Source organism: Tachyglossus aculeatus, chromosome 14, assembly GCF_015852505.1.
Source record: "Tachyglossus aculeatus isolate mTacAcu1 chromosome 14, mTacAcu1.pri, whole genome shotgun sequence".
NCBI lineage: Eukaryota > Metazoa > Chordata > Mammalia > Monotremata > Tachyglossidae > Tachyglossus > Tachyglossus aculeatus.
Window position 1 is genome coordinate 35,242,731 of NC_052079.1, and position 12,901 is coordinate 35,255,631.

The window sequence follows — 12,901 nt, forward strand, 5'->3', positions numbered from 1 at the left end:
TCAGACTTCTCATATGTAAAAATGGGGATGTTTCTCTTTTTCCCCTTAGACCACGAGTCCCACGTGGGACAGGGATAGTAGCTGATCTGTTCATATTACATCTACGCCAGTCCTTAGTACAGTGCTTGGCACATAGTAAGTCCTTAACACATACCACATTATTGTTAAGAATAACTTGAATGAAAGATATTGCACAGTTATTAACAGGATTCTGATATTAATACAAACCTGGAAGGGAAAAGTCTATGTCCATATACCTTGGCTCTGGCTGCCCCTCATCCTCTGCCACAAAAAGGAAGCCTTGGTGAAGGATGGGGGTGGTGAGGGGAGTTGCAGCTGGGCATAGGAAGCCCAAGAACTTTAAGGTTTTCTTCCTTTCTTCAGAGGCAACTGAATCAATCTCAGAACACAGCTGATTTTTCAGGTTATTGGACTGGGGCGGGGGAAGCGAGTCAGACGAGGGAGAGGAATGCTACACTGCTCTGAGCAATCTAGATAAGGAGCACTTGTTTAAATGTTTACTGTCAAATTGTTAATTATTTCTATGATTTCCTTGCCCTCTGGATCATGAGCTCACTGGAGAGTGGAGACAGTTTTAATTCCAATTTTCTTTATTCCCCAGTGATTACAGTGTCTCTCAAATTATAGATGTCCAATCGAAACTTTTTTGTTGTCGATGATGATGATGTGGCTCTCTGATATCTAAAAAGCAGGGCTAGAGACATCCTGTAATCCACTAACATTTTTGAATTAAATATATATTACACACACACACAAAATATTCCTGGGGCTACATTTCCCAATGCTGTGAGATTGAAAGGTACAAAATAGGATAAAGACACTGCTTCAGAGGCAACTGCCACCAAAATACAAACTCCGAGGAGGAAAAATGGATGAGGTGGCATTCAATTTTAAAGAAATGTTTTATCTTGGTCACGGCCAAAGTTAAATTCCTAAATTTTGACAGTTTGAAAAAATGAAAATTCACACCTGATAAAAGTAGTGGATCTTTATCTGAATTCTTCTTCACATGATCGGATTCTCCAGTTAAAGAGCTTTCATCAATTTTAAGATCATTTCCTTGAATAAGTATACCATCAGCTGGTAGAAGATCACCTAAAATTAAAGAGGTGAAATGTTAACAAGACAACAACTGGATCGATAGTGGCAGATTTATATCGTTGCATGGATACCTACCGTATTTCACCTGAGCAATATCCCCAACAGTAATGTCAGCCACTGGAATCTGGATAACTTGACCACCTCGAATGACTGTGAATTTCTGTTCTTGTTCAATGCGACTTTGCAAACCTCTGAACTGTTTCTCCTTACTCCAGTCATTGAAAGCGGTTACTAAGACCACACACACTACTGACAGCAGAATGGCGGCTCCTTCGATCCACCCAGTTTCACTTTCATCTTCTTCTTCTCCAACAGAGACATCTCCACATGCTATTTGAAATGAAAGCAAATTTTTATAAATAGGGTCTCAGGTTTGGGGTTTTTTGGGTTTTTTTTACAGTATCTGTTAAGTCCTTACTACATGCCAGGCACTATTCTAAGCACTGGGGCCGATGCAAGATAATCGGTCCCACATGGGACTCACAATCTTAAACCCCACTTTACAGATGAGGTAACTGAGGCACAGAGACCTGCCCAAGGTTATACAGCACATGAGTGGCAGAGCTGAGATTAGAACTCAGGTCTTCTGACTCCCAAGCCCCTGCTCTTTCCACTGGGCCACACTGCTTTTCAATTACACTTCAAATGACAAATAAATTCATTGCATTTTTAGCCATGAACCAAACATTTCTCCAACCATTTGACTTTGCACTATACTCTACATTGCTCATACTTATGGGAAGGAGTTATTGAGAGTCCCAGAGAATCCAGTTCCAGTTTCACGTCCCTGCTCCCTGAGAAAAAAATACCTATCAACTCCGAAGATTTGTTATACAGGTAACAAGCTGCAGTTATGAGAAGCAACATGACCTAATAGAAAGAGCACGGGCTTCGTCGCCTGAGGACCTGGGTTCTCATCCCAGCTCTGCCACTTGCCTGCTGTGCTATCTTAAGCAAGTCACTTACCTTCTCTGTACATCACTTACCTGATCAGTTCTCCCTCCCGCTTAAGGTGGGAACCCCTTGTGGGAAAAAGACTGTGTCCAATCTGCTTACATTACAGCTATCCTAGACCTTAGTTCAGTTCTTGGCACACAGTAAGCACTTAAATACCACAATTATTATTATTATTCTACTGGGATAAGTGCAAAAAGCAACATGAAATTTGCTAGCCTTGTTTTGGAATCCCTGATCGTGGAAAAAGAGTGACTACTTAATTCTACACACAATTTTCAAGGGGGAACGGATTTAGTTAGGCAGAACCTACGTCACTCTTTCCAATCTTCCAAACCCTAAAAAGTTCTCATTCTAAAAGTAGAATGGCAAATTCTGGGAATCTTATGAGTTATTTTTATTTTCCAGAGCAAGAATTGTGAGCTGAAGGTTTATGAGTGTTGGTGACAACAGGCAGAGGTTTGAAATGCACAGAGTTAGCTTCAGATTGGCAGTTATTGACTGGGTATATTTGAGAAGAAGTAAGGCAGGGGCTTGGAAGACTGAACTGCAATACAAGTAATCCACATGCTGACAATCGGGAGTCAAACTGTGTAAGAAATGCACAGTGTTAGCTTCAGATTGGCAGTTATTGACTGGGTATATTCGAGAAGAAGTAAGGCAGGGGCTTGGAAGACTGAACTGCAATACAAGTAATCCACATTCAGACGATCAGGAGTCAAACTGTGTAAAATGATTCAGACAAAAGTTTAAATGAAAACCAAATTCAGAAAGATCCCCTGTAATACATTTTGGTTAGAAAAGCCAACACTTTAAGTCTAAGTTAAAATTTTCTATCCCAATTTGCAACTTTAAGTGAATTTTGAGTAAGGAAAAATACTCTTTGTAGCTAGCTATAGAGCTACAGGTATCAATACGGACTTGTCCGTTATTAGAGCTCTTTACTGAACGTAAACTTCAAGAGGCCAGCCGGGAACAGGGACTCAGTGAGGCAGTGGGGTGGAGAGGCCCGGGATTTTGTGTGGTTTTTGGTTTTGTGTGGTTTGTGTTTTGGGGCATGTTCCATGCCCGCAGACAGGTGCCGCCCCCACCTCAACCCACTTGAGGTTCCCGTCTTTGGAAAGCCCTGGGTCATCATCATCATCATCATCAATCGTATTTATTGAGCGCTTACTATGTGCAGAGCACTGTACTAAGCGCTTGGGAAGTACAAATTGGCAAACATAATTGGGTCGGAGAGGTTACAGAGCCCAACCATCCAGCCGATGGGGGATTTAGTTGTCCCGATTGGTCAAGCAGTACTTGGTCAAGGGTACTTACTGAGCCACTGGACTAATCGCTTGGGAGAGTCCAGTCCAACAGAGTTGGTAGACATGAACCCTGCCCACAAGAAGGGCAACTAATTAACAGCCCTAAGCCTGGAACAGCCCCACTCTTTGAGATCCTTGACGTCTTGAGAGGCAGCTTATCCTAGAGGAAAGGGCCCAGGCTTGGAAATCAGAGGACCTGGGTTCTTATCCCAGCTCTGCCACTAGCCTGCTGTGTCCTTATGCAAGTCTCTGTACCTCTCCGGGCCTCAGTTCCCTCATCTGCAAAATGGGGATTAGGTCCCTGTTCTCCCTCCTACTGAGACTGTGAGCCCCAGGTGGGATCTGATGATCTCGTCTCTACCCCAGTGCTTAGTACATATGAGCCAAGGACGAGCTGGTTCTCATCCCGGCTCCGCCACTCATTTTCTGTGTGACCGTGGGCAGAATCACTTCACCTCTCTGGGCCTCAGTTCCCTCATCTGTAAAATGGGGAGTAAGACCGTGAACCCAGTGTGGGACAGGGACTGTGTCCCCTCTAGACTGTAAGCTCATTGTGTGCGGGGGATGTATCTGTTTATTGTTGTATTATACTCTCCCAAGTGCTCCCCAGACTGAGCCCCCTTTTTCCTCTCCTCCTCCCCATTCCCCCCGCCCTACCTCCTTCCCCTCCCCACAGCACTTGTGTATATTTGTACACATTTATTACTCTATTTTTCTTGTACATATTTACTATTCTATTTCTTTTGTTAATGATGTGCATCTGGCTTTAATTCTATTTGTTCTGACGACTTTACACATGTCTACATGTTTTGTTTTGTTGTCTGTCTCCCCCTTCTAGACTGTGAGCCTGTTGTTGGGTAGGGACCGTCCATCTCTCTATGTTGCCGACTTGTACTTCCCAAGCGCTTAGTACAGTGCTCTGCACACAGTAAGTGCTCAATAAATACGATTGAATGAATGAAAGTAAACTTATTAAAAATTCTAAATTCTGTTGAGAAGAGACTATTACCAAGAAAAGCACAACTTTCTACGGGGAGAAAGAAAAACCTGTAAAGGTATTAACTTACATTAAGACCCCATCAAACCATAACGTAACCCCTCCCTATTTGGATTTGGCAGGTAAATTTTAGCCTCAAGTGTCAATGTTTTATTACTCCATTCTAAGTGGAATAAGTGGCCTATTGGAAAGAACACAAGCCTAGGAGTCGGAGATCCTGGGTTCTAATTCTGGCTCTGTCATTTGCCACGTGACACTGAACAAGTAACAACTTCTCTGGCCCTCAGTTTCCTTATCTGTAAAGCAGGGATTCAATCCCTGTTCTCCTTCTTACTCAGATGATAAGCCTCATCACGTAGGACAGGATTTGTGTATTTCCTGATGGTCTTGTATCTGCTTTTCACATAGTAAGTTCTTGACAAACACCACAGTTATTATTACTAAAATAAGAGAGAATTCACTGATAATGTGTAGCTGACAGCTAAAACGGAAGAATTGCTAAACCGTTCCCGTTGTTATCGTGATAAAGTTGAAACTTACATCAATGAGTCATTAAAATCGATTACATATCTAGTTTCTGGTTACGGCAACTGGCTATTTGATTCAAAGATTTACAGAGAACTGTAAATACATGACGGTGATTAGGGCCACCGCCCTCGTGGATTTCACATATGGGGGCAAATCTGTTATTTTTTTTGTCTTCATTGCCTTCCGATGGGCGTAGCACATCTTCAGCGATTCAAAACCACAAGTATCACAATTACAAGCCGTAATGAGTGGGGAAACGAAGTGGGAAGGTATAAACAGAGCAGGGGCAGTGACACAGAGTCAGCTGGGAAGGTCAAGACATCCATTTTACTCCCAATGAAGACAGAATTCAGCTACCCTACCATGAAATCAATGACTGAATAAAAAGACACTAATGTAGTTATATTTCTCATTAGTGACTGACTACACCATTCGGAGATTATAGGAAAAATAGGGTATCTGATATTCATTCATTCAATCATACTTATTGAGCGCTGTGTGCAGAGCACCGTACTAAGCGCTTGAGAGAATACAATGATAAACAGACACATTCCCTGCCCACAACAAGCTTACACTCTATACAGGGATGTCATTTGGGAACCAATTTTCCCATGATAATATCCCTATGAGAAAACCAGTTCTGATCTACTTTTCGCTTAAGATACAGTCTGCAGGAACTGGTTGTGTTTTGCTACTGAGGACTGTTTTAATGCTATAGTCACTCACACGCACCAATATCAAAACCAATGCAAGGTTTTCTAGTGGCTATGGTTTAGTGGTGATAGCACGGAAAGTACATAGTCACATAATATCACCATAAATTTGATTTTTTTATTTTTATTTGTACAGTGAAATAACAGGGAAAACAAAGCTTGACAGCAAAGAAGTTAATTAGGTAGCTAAAGCTAACCTGAGAATTCAAATGGGGATAATATTTAACGATTCTTTTCGGGCTAAATAGCCTTCAGCCTGATGAGTCTTAGCTAGAATGGGTAGCACTAAATAACAAAATCTAAAAAACACAGGATAAAATGCTCTTCATTCCAAAGCAACAAAAGTAAAAAGGAAACAAATACGACTATTGGTGGATTAACTGTTCAAATATTTTTAAAACATTTGAAAACAAGTCACATTTACTTACCAGCATTGGTTCCTCCAGGAGGCTGGTAAAAAGAAAGGCCTAAAGATACTATGGCTGCAATTTCTAAGATAATTAATGTAACATCTTGCAATGCCTCCCACACTAACTGAAGAAATGTTTTTGGCTTTTTAGGAGGTATAAAATTCTTCCCAAATACTGCTTCCCTCCTCTCTATATCTGCAGGATTTCCGCTTAGACCTAAGAAGAAGAAGAAAAAAAAAAGTCAAGGTCAATAGTTTCAGTGTTCCTTAATAAAACTCAATTTATTGTACTGAACCTGTACTGAATTCTGAATCTCAAAATGTTCCAAGTCACATGATTCCATAAAATAAAATTGTCCCTATCTGAACTTATAGCTTTAAAGAAAATTCTGATCGCCATCTTCATTCAGATTGTTTCCCAACGGCTGTCCCCTCTTATATCCACATTTTGGTTGTACTTGATAACACGATGTAGTTGATACGTCTGGTTGTACTAGTCTACTAGCTGTAGATGATGAAAACTTGAAAGCTTTTGTGAGAGCAAAATAAACCACTTGACTCAATGTCGACCGTGATCTATGAAGCAATAAAAAGAGCGGTTGCATGGGAAGGATAGGGAAAAGAAAAAGTTCCAAGAAAGGACTCGGGAGGTGATAGTGACTTTATCTTACTTGTACATATCTATTCTATTTTATTTTGTTAGTATGTTTGGTTTTGTTCTCTGTCTCCCCCTTTTAGACTGTGAGCCCACTGTTGGGTAGGGACCGTCTCTATATGTTGCCAACTTGTACTTCCCAAGCGCTTAGTACAGTGCTCTGCACACAGTAAGCACTCAATAAATACGATTGATTGATTGATTGACTAAAAACTAAAGTGGAGAAGCAGCTTGTCCTAGTGGAAATAGCACCGGCCCGTGAGTCAGAGGACCTGGGTTCCAACCCTGGCTCTGCCAACTGCTTGTTGTGTGACCTTGGGCAAGTCACTTCACTTCCCTATACTTCAGTTCCTCAACTATAAAATGGGGGTTCAATGCCTGCTCTCCCTCATATTTAGACTGTGAGATCCAGGTGCGACAGAGACCATGTCTGACCGAATTAACTTGTACCTATCCCCGTGCTTAGAACAGTATTTGACACACAGTAAGCACTTAACAAATACCACAAAACAAAGACGACGACAGACTGGCGGTTAACCTTGGAAGAGGAGCACCAGTAAGAGAAATGAAGGAAGCAAGAATTTGGACAGCCGGGAATGTTAGCGCTAGTTATTGGCTGTCATAAAAAGCGAAATTTAGGTTTACAAACTAAAAACAGTTCTGTGGAAATAGTCATTTACTAAAAAAAAAGGAATCTTAAGACCGACAACCATCTAATCATGCTGCAACAAGGGTCCCCATTTACAAAACAACAAATGGACATGCTCTCTGCCCTCTTGGAGGTTACACACTAAATTTCAGCTGATTTTTTGTTGAAATCTGGAACTTTGGGATACCATCCCCGTCTCTCTCACCTATCATGGAAACAGAGGGCAGGGCTTGGAAAGGAAATGGGGTTAAAGTACCCCAACACGTTGGGTTACCTATTCTGTAAGCGCCCAAATGCTCTTTTTACTGAGTATTATCCCACCCAAATGTGAAAGTCCAAAAATTTAAAACAAGCAGGGCAGTAACAATTTAGTTTAGGCAGGGCAGTAACAATTCTTAGATATCGTTTCTGAAATTGCTAAACTAGATCATTTAATTGGTCTAAAATAAGAACTTGTTTTTGGCTAACAAATATGAGCAATGTTTTCAGGAAGCATATATGACTATCAGTCAGTCTTACCGATTAGAGTGCTTAGTGCGTGCAGAGCACTGTAATAAGAAGTTGGGTGAGTACAACAGAGCACGGACTTGAGAGTCAGAGGCCGTGGGTTCTAATCCCAGCTCCGCAACTTGTCAGCTGTGTGACTCTGGACAAGTCACTTGACTTCTCTTTCATTTATTCAATCGTATTTATTGAGCGCTTACTGTGTGCAGAGCACTGTACTAAGCACTTGGGAAGTACAAGTTGGCAACATATAGAGACGGTCCCTACCCAACAGTGGGCTCATAGTCTAGAAGGGGGAGACGGACAACAAAACAAAACATATTAACAAAATAGAATAGTAAATATGTATAAGTAAAATAGAGTAATAAATACGTACAAACACATATACAGGTGCTGTGGGGAGGAGAAGGAGGTAAGGCGGGGCGATGGGGAGGGGGAGGAAGGGGAGAGGAAGGAGGGGGCTCAGTCTGGGAAGGCCTCCTGGAGGAGATGAGCTCTCAGTAGGGCTCACAGAACAGACTTCTCTGTGCCTGTTACCTCATCTGTAAAATGGGGATTAAGACTGTGAGCCCCAAGTGGGACAACCTGATTACCCTGTATCTCCCCCAGCGCTTAGAACAGTGCTTGGCACATAGTAAGCGCTTAACAAATACCATCATCATTATTACTATTAGTCACTATCCCTGTCTTCAAGAAGCACACAAATATATGAAGAGAATTAAAGTTTGGTGTAAAGTGAATACAAGAGAGTTAACCTCTCAGACTCTCATCCAACTGTTGAATATTGAGCATTCCCCAAAACATCATTCATTCATTCCTTCATTCATTCAATCATATTTATTCATCGATATTGCACCTGAAAGAACTGAAGCAAGGAAATGGATGAATACAACTAAAGCATAGCATAGAGTCTTTCTTACAGAGTATCCACGTCCAAGTAATAACCAAAGGAGAAAAACACAGATGATGGAGAGGGCCGACTGCTTTTCCATGATATCTAATGATCAAGGAAAAGTTGGGATTTAGAGGAATTTGAGCACAAAAGGATGCTGGCAAAAAGGTTCTATAAAGAATTGTCTATGAGATCTCAGCAGTAAACTGGCCTAAAAATAATCTTTGGTGGGTCACACCAATATGTATGTGTGTTCTGCACATTGTTAATCACTTAATCACCACTGAGAGCTAAGATGAATTATTTTAAATCAGGTTCTGCAACAGGTCTATTTACTGTAAAACCCTCTGCAGACATACAAAGAGGACATGCTTAATAAAATGGGCATCCCAAGACATTAATGACATTACAGATTTTTTCATAATGACATTCAAGTTAAAATTCAGACAGTAAAGGAGTCAAGAAAAGGAAATCAAAATTATTTTGTGGCTCGCTGAACTGTATGATCATTTTTTAAAAATCACTCAACGCATGCCAGGGGAAGGAGACAAAAGTATTCCAAAAAAGCTCTTATACAAGATTTCCCAACAGAGGGCCAATAAAAGACCCAAATGTTAAACACTCTTAATGGGAAGGAAGCAACACATAAATTGAAGCAACAGTTAGGGTCTAATCCCCCATTCAAAAAGAGGGTAGAGAACAGAGTGTGCTTCAGTTTGTCAGAGTCCCAAATTGTCATGCTGCAATCATTTATTTCTAGGAACAATCATTTAAAAAAAAAAATGCTGGATGAAATTGGGCAAAAGAAAATTGATCTCTGGAGTCAGATTTTTTTTCTCAGTCACCCAAGGAGAGAAATACTACAAGTTAAGAAGGAGGAGGTTGGGGGAGAGAAGAGAAAAACTGCAAGGTTTAGACAGAACCAACAGGAAAGATTTCCTTATATAAGCAGCAACTTCTAAACTGGATCATTTGAACAACATTTAGATTAGTTAAAACAAGGAGCAACAGAACTTCACAGTTAAAAAAATATTTGCTACAATCCTGGAACAAGGTCTTGCCGGTATTAGCTACATATAATCATTACTGACAACAGAAGCCGGCACTAGAAAGCTGCCATGGAAAAGTTGTCTGAGATTACTTACGGCCTCCTCTGCAGTAATCAAATAAAATCTCAGCCCATATTTTCACCTGCCTGTCATGATAGCTTCTGCTACTTCAGGTAGGTAGGAGATTTAGTGCTCTGTGCACAGAAAGCACTCGAAAAATACCACTGATTAATTGATAAACATGAGATTGCAAGCCCCATGAGGGACAGGGAGTATGTAGCCAACCTAATTAACTTGTACCTACCCCAGCGCTTAGAACAGTGTTTGACACATGGTAAGTGCTTAACAAATAACATTAAAAAATGTTTGGATTTGAAGATGCAATTCTTGCTGACTAACCTATCAACCCACATATAAATATATTTGAAATAAACAGTGACGGATCAACTATTTCTGCTAGGTTAATTTCACAGGGAAAATAACAGGGCTGGTTCAGAATCTTTATCAACACTGAGGAATCTTACAACTCACTCAATCAATGGCATTTTTTAAAGTGTTTACTGTGTCCAGAGCACTGAACTAAGTGCTTGGAAAAATACAGCAGAGTTGGGAGATGTTTACAGCCTACTGGGGAGGCAGACATTAAAATAGTAGTGACAGGGGAAAGAGTAAAGAATATTTACATTAGTATTGTAGGGCTGGAGTATGACAGTGCTTAAGGAATAACCAGTAAAGTTCATAGTTGATGCAGAACTCGGGGAGGAAAGGGGAAACAAAGGGCTTAGTCTGGAAATGCCTCTTGGAGGAGATGTGACTTCAGAAGGGTTTTGAAGTTTGGGAGAGTGCTGGACCGGCAGATAAAAATAAACAATTTCTATGCGGTAGAGAAGCAAACACCTCTCTTTTGCCTCTCGCACTTCCCAAGTTTTAATTCTAACTAATTATGCTAGTGACCCAAATTTCTTTAGCTGCACTCTACTTCCAATCTAAACTAGCAGGGTCTTTACAAGTACGGGCATTGTGAGAGCGATACCACGGGGAAAATGTTCTTCAACAACCCTTTTCATTAAGATTGGCTTTAGCGAATGTACGTGCACAAAGGTACCCTGTTTTTCCATTTTAATATTTGAGGTTTTCCTTAAGGGGGGAAAAAAACCCTCAAGGTTTCTTCCTAAACTGGAATTGCTCCCCAAACAAAATCAAATTAATGAAAGGGATCTGCCTGCCTCAAGAGTCACTTGTAATTTCCTTGGGCCAAGGCAGTGTGTATTTTTAGAGAGCTGGCAAGGGACGCCCTCGCACTCCGGGAGCTTCTCCGCTTGGATGACTTTGCAAAAACCTCAACGGACACCAGAGCTGGAAGGAACCAAGTCTGAGACCAGGACAAGTGACTGGGCTAACAAGAATATATCCTTTCGCCACGGCGATGAAATGAGAAGGATTTTGAGGAAAATGGTGCCCCATGGTAGGGTAATATTCTGCACCCAGTACGTGCTTAGTAAATACCACTGATTGAAACATGCGTGCCAGGGAGCCCCTGAAAATCGAGGATATTGTTGTGGAGGGACCAACCGCTGGGCACCTGGAACAGGTTGAATTACTTCTGGAATTTCAAGACTGTTTAGCTGGGATTAAGTCTTGGAGAAGGGAAAAAAACCCTGCATTTTGAGTGGATTTAATTTTTGGCTCCTATATTGTACCAGAATTGGAATTAATTAGTGGTGCTGAATGAAATACAATCATTTCTGTTGACTGCCATATTCTTTTTTATAGCTTTAACTTGGTTCCAGTTCCCGGTAAATTACCTTTGGAGAAAGATCTTCTCCACGTACACCGCTGCCAACTTTTCATCTTGAGCGCAGGGCAAAGAAGGGACCGGAGGATGTGGGCTAGCAGGTCAGAGTCACCATTTGGGGTCTTCTGGCAGATCTGAGAGGGGCGAGCCTGGGATTCCAGTTCTAAAACTTGTGGGGCCAATAGCCCAAATGACCGTCACGGAGTAAACAACCTTGGAGGAATTTCAACCTTTCATCTCTTCCCAACCAAGATTCAGAAGTCCTTAAAATACACTGGTCTGATGGCACTCAAATGGAGGAGGAAGAGTTGAGCCAACTCTTGATGGCCATCCTGAAAACTGCTGGAAGCTGTCATCGCAACCGTCCCATGGTGGTGTGGCAATATTTACTTCAATTAACCATATTTATTGAGCGTTTACTGCGTGCACTGCAGTAAGTTCTTGGGAGAGTACAAAATAAGAATATAACAGATAAATTCCCTGCCCACAACGAGGTTACTTGTCTAGAGGACAAGCTTGATCAGGTAGTGACCAGGTGGATCCACCCTCACTTGACTTTCCTCCTCTTCTGCCCAGTCCACCCTCCTCTCAGCTTTTAAAAGGTTTTCTGTTTCCCTGCACAACTTCTCATGGAGACTTTTAAAAGGTTTTCTGTTTCCCTGCACAACTTCCCATGGAGACAGCTCCTCCACCTTTCTTCAAATCCTTAGCCCCTTTCCCAGTGCATTCAGTCCGTATACTGAATTAGAAAACAAAAAAATTCAACTAATCTTGCACTGTGGCAGCCTTCACCCTCTAAGAGCCCCAGGTTTGGGGATCCCCAAAGCTTCGGGGCTGCGGGGAGTCTCCTTCTGGGCTTCTTTCCCTTCCCCCCTCCGTCCTGCTACTGATTGCGGGTGTCTGCCCACAGCACAGCCATGAATTGCACACCTATATTTCAGAATAGAAATAAGTTCTGTTCAGTGGTGGGAAGAATCTGAGGTTTAGGAACTTGGCACAAGGTAGATAAAGGTCAACAGAGAAGAAACATTCAAGTTGACACGGTTCAGAAGAAGTTATGCATAAAAAATGTCTCGGTTGGCAAAAGAACCCAAATTCTAAATTCATTTGGTCAGTATAACTCCTCAGGCACACTCTTCTAGGGCGGTGCTAGAAATCTGAAGAGTTTGGAGTCCTGTCTTTACTGGTAGCTTTAATTCCCCCTAGGTTGTCTGGAAATATCGATGAGTGGTGATCTGGCCCATGTGTATCATCTTCGGAGATGTTCTAAAATCCTAAATTTCTGGGAATGTTGGTCAGTACTTAAATTGGTTTAATTATTCTC

At 41.5% G+C, this 12,901-nt stretch overlaps 1 protein-coding gene across 4 annotated transcripts in view; it reads right to left on the reverse strand.

Annotated features, from left to right (window-relative positions):
- Window positions 1–12,901, reverse strand: part of ATP2B1 (ATPase plasma membrane Ca2+ transporting 1) — a 105,332-nt gene that overhangs the window by 35,111 nt on the left and 57,320 nt on the right. For all 4 annotated transcript variants that reach the window (XM_038756026.1, XM_038756024.1, XM_038756025.1 and 1 more), the window contains exons 3-5: window positions 6,053–6,250; window positions 1,198–1,452; window positions 991–1,116 (exon numbers count right to left, since the gene is read on the reverse strand). In XM_038756026.1, the coding sequence (XP_038611954.1) occupies window positions 991–1,116; window positions 1,198–1,452; window positions 6,053–6,250 (579 nt within the window). The remainder of the gene's footprint in view (window positions 1–990; window positions 1,117–1,197; window positions 1,453–6,052; window positions 6,251–12,901) is intronic.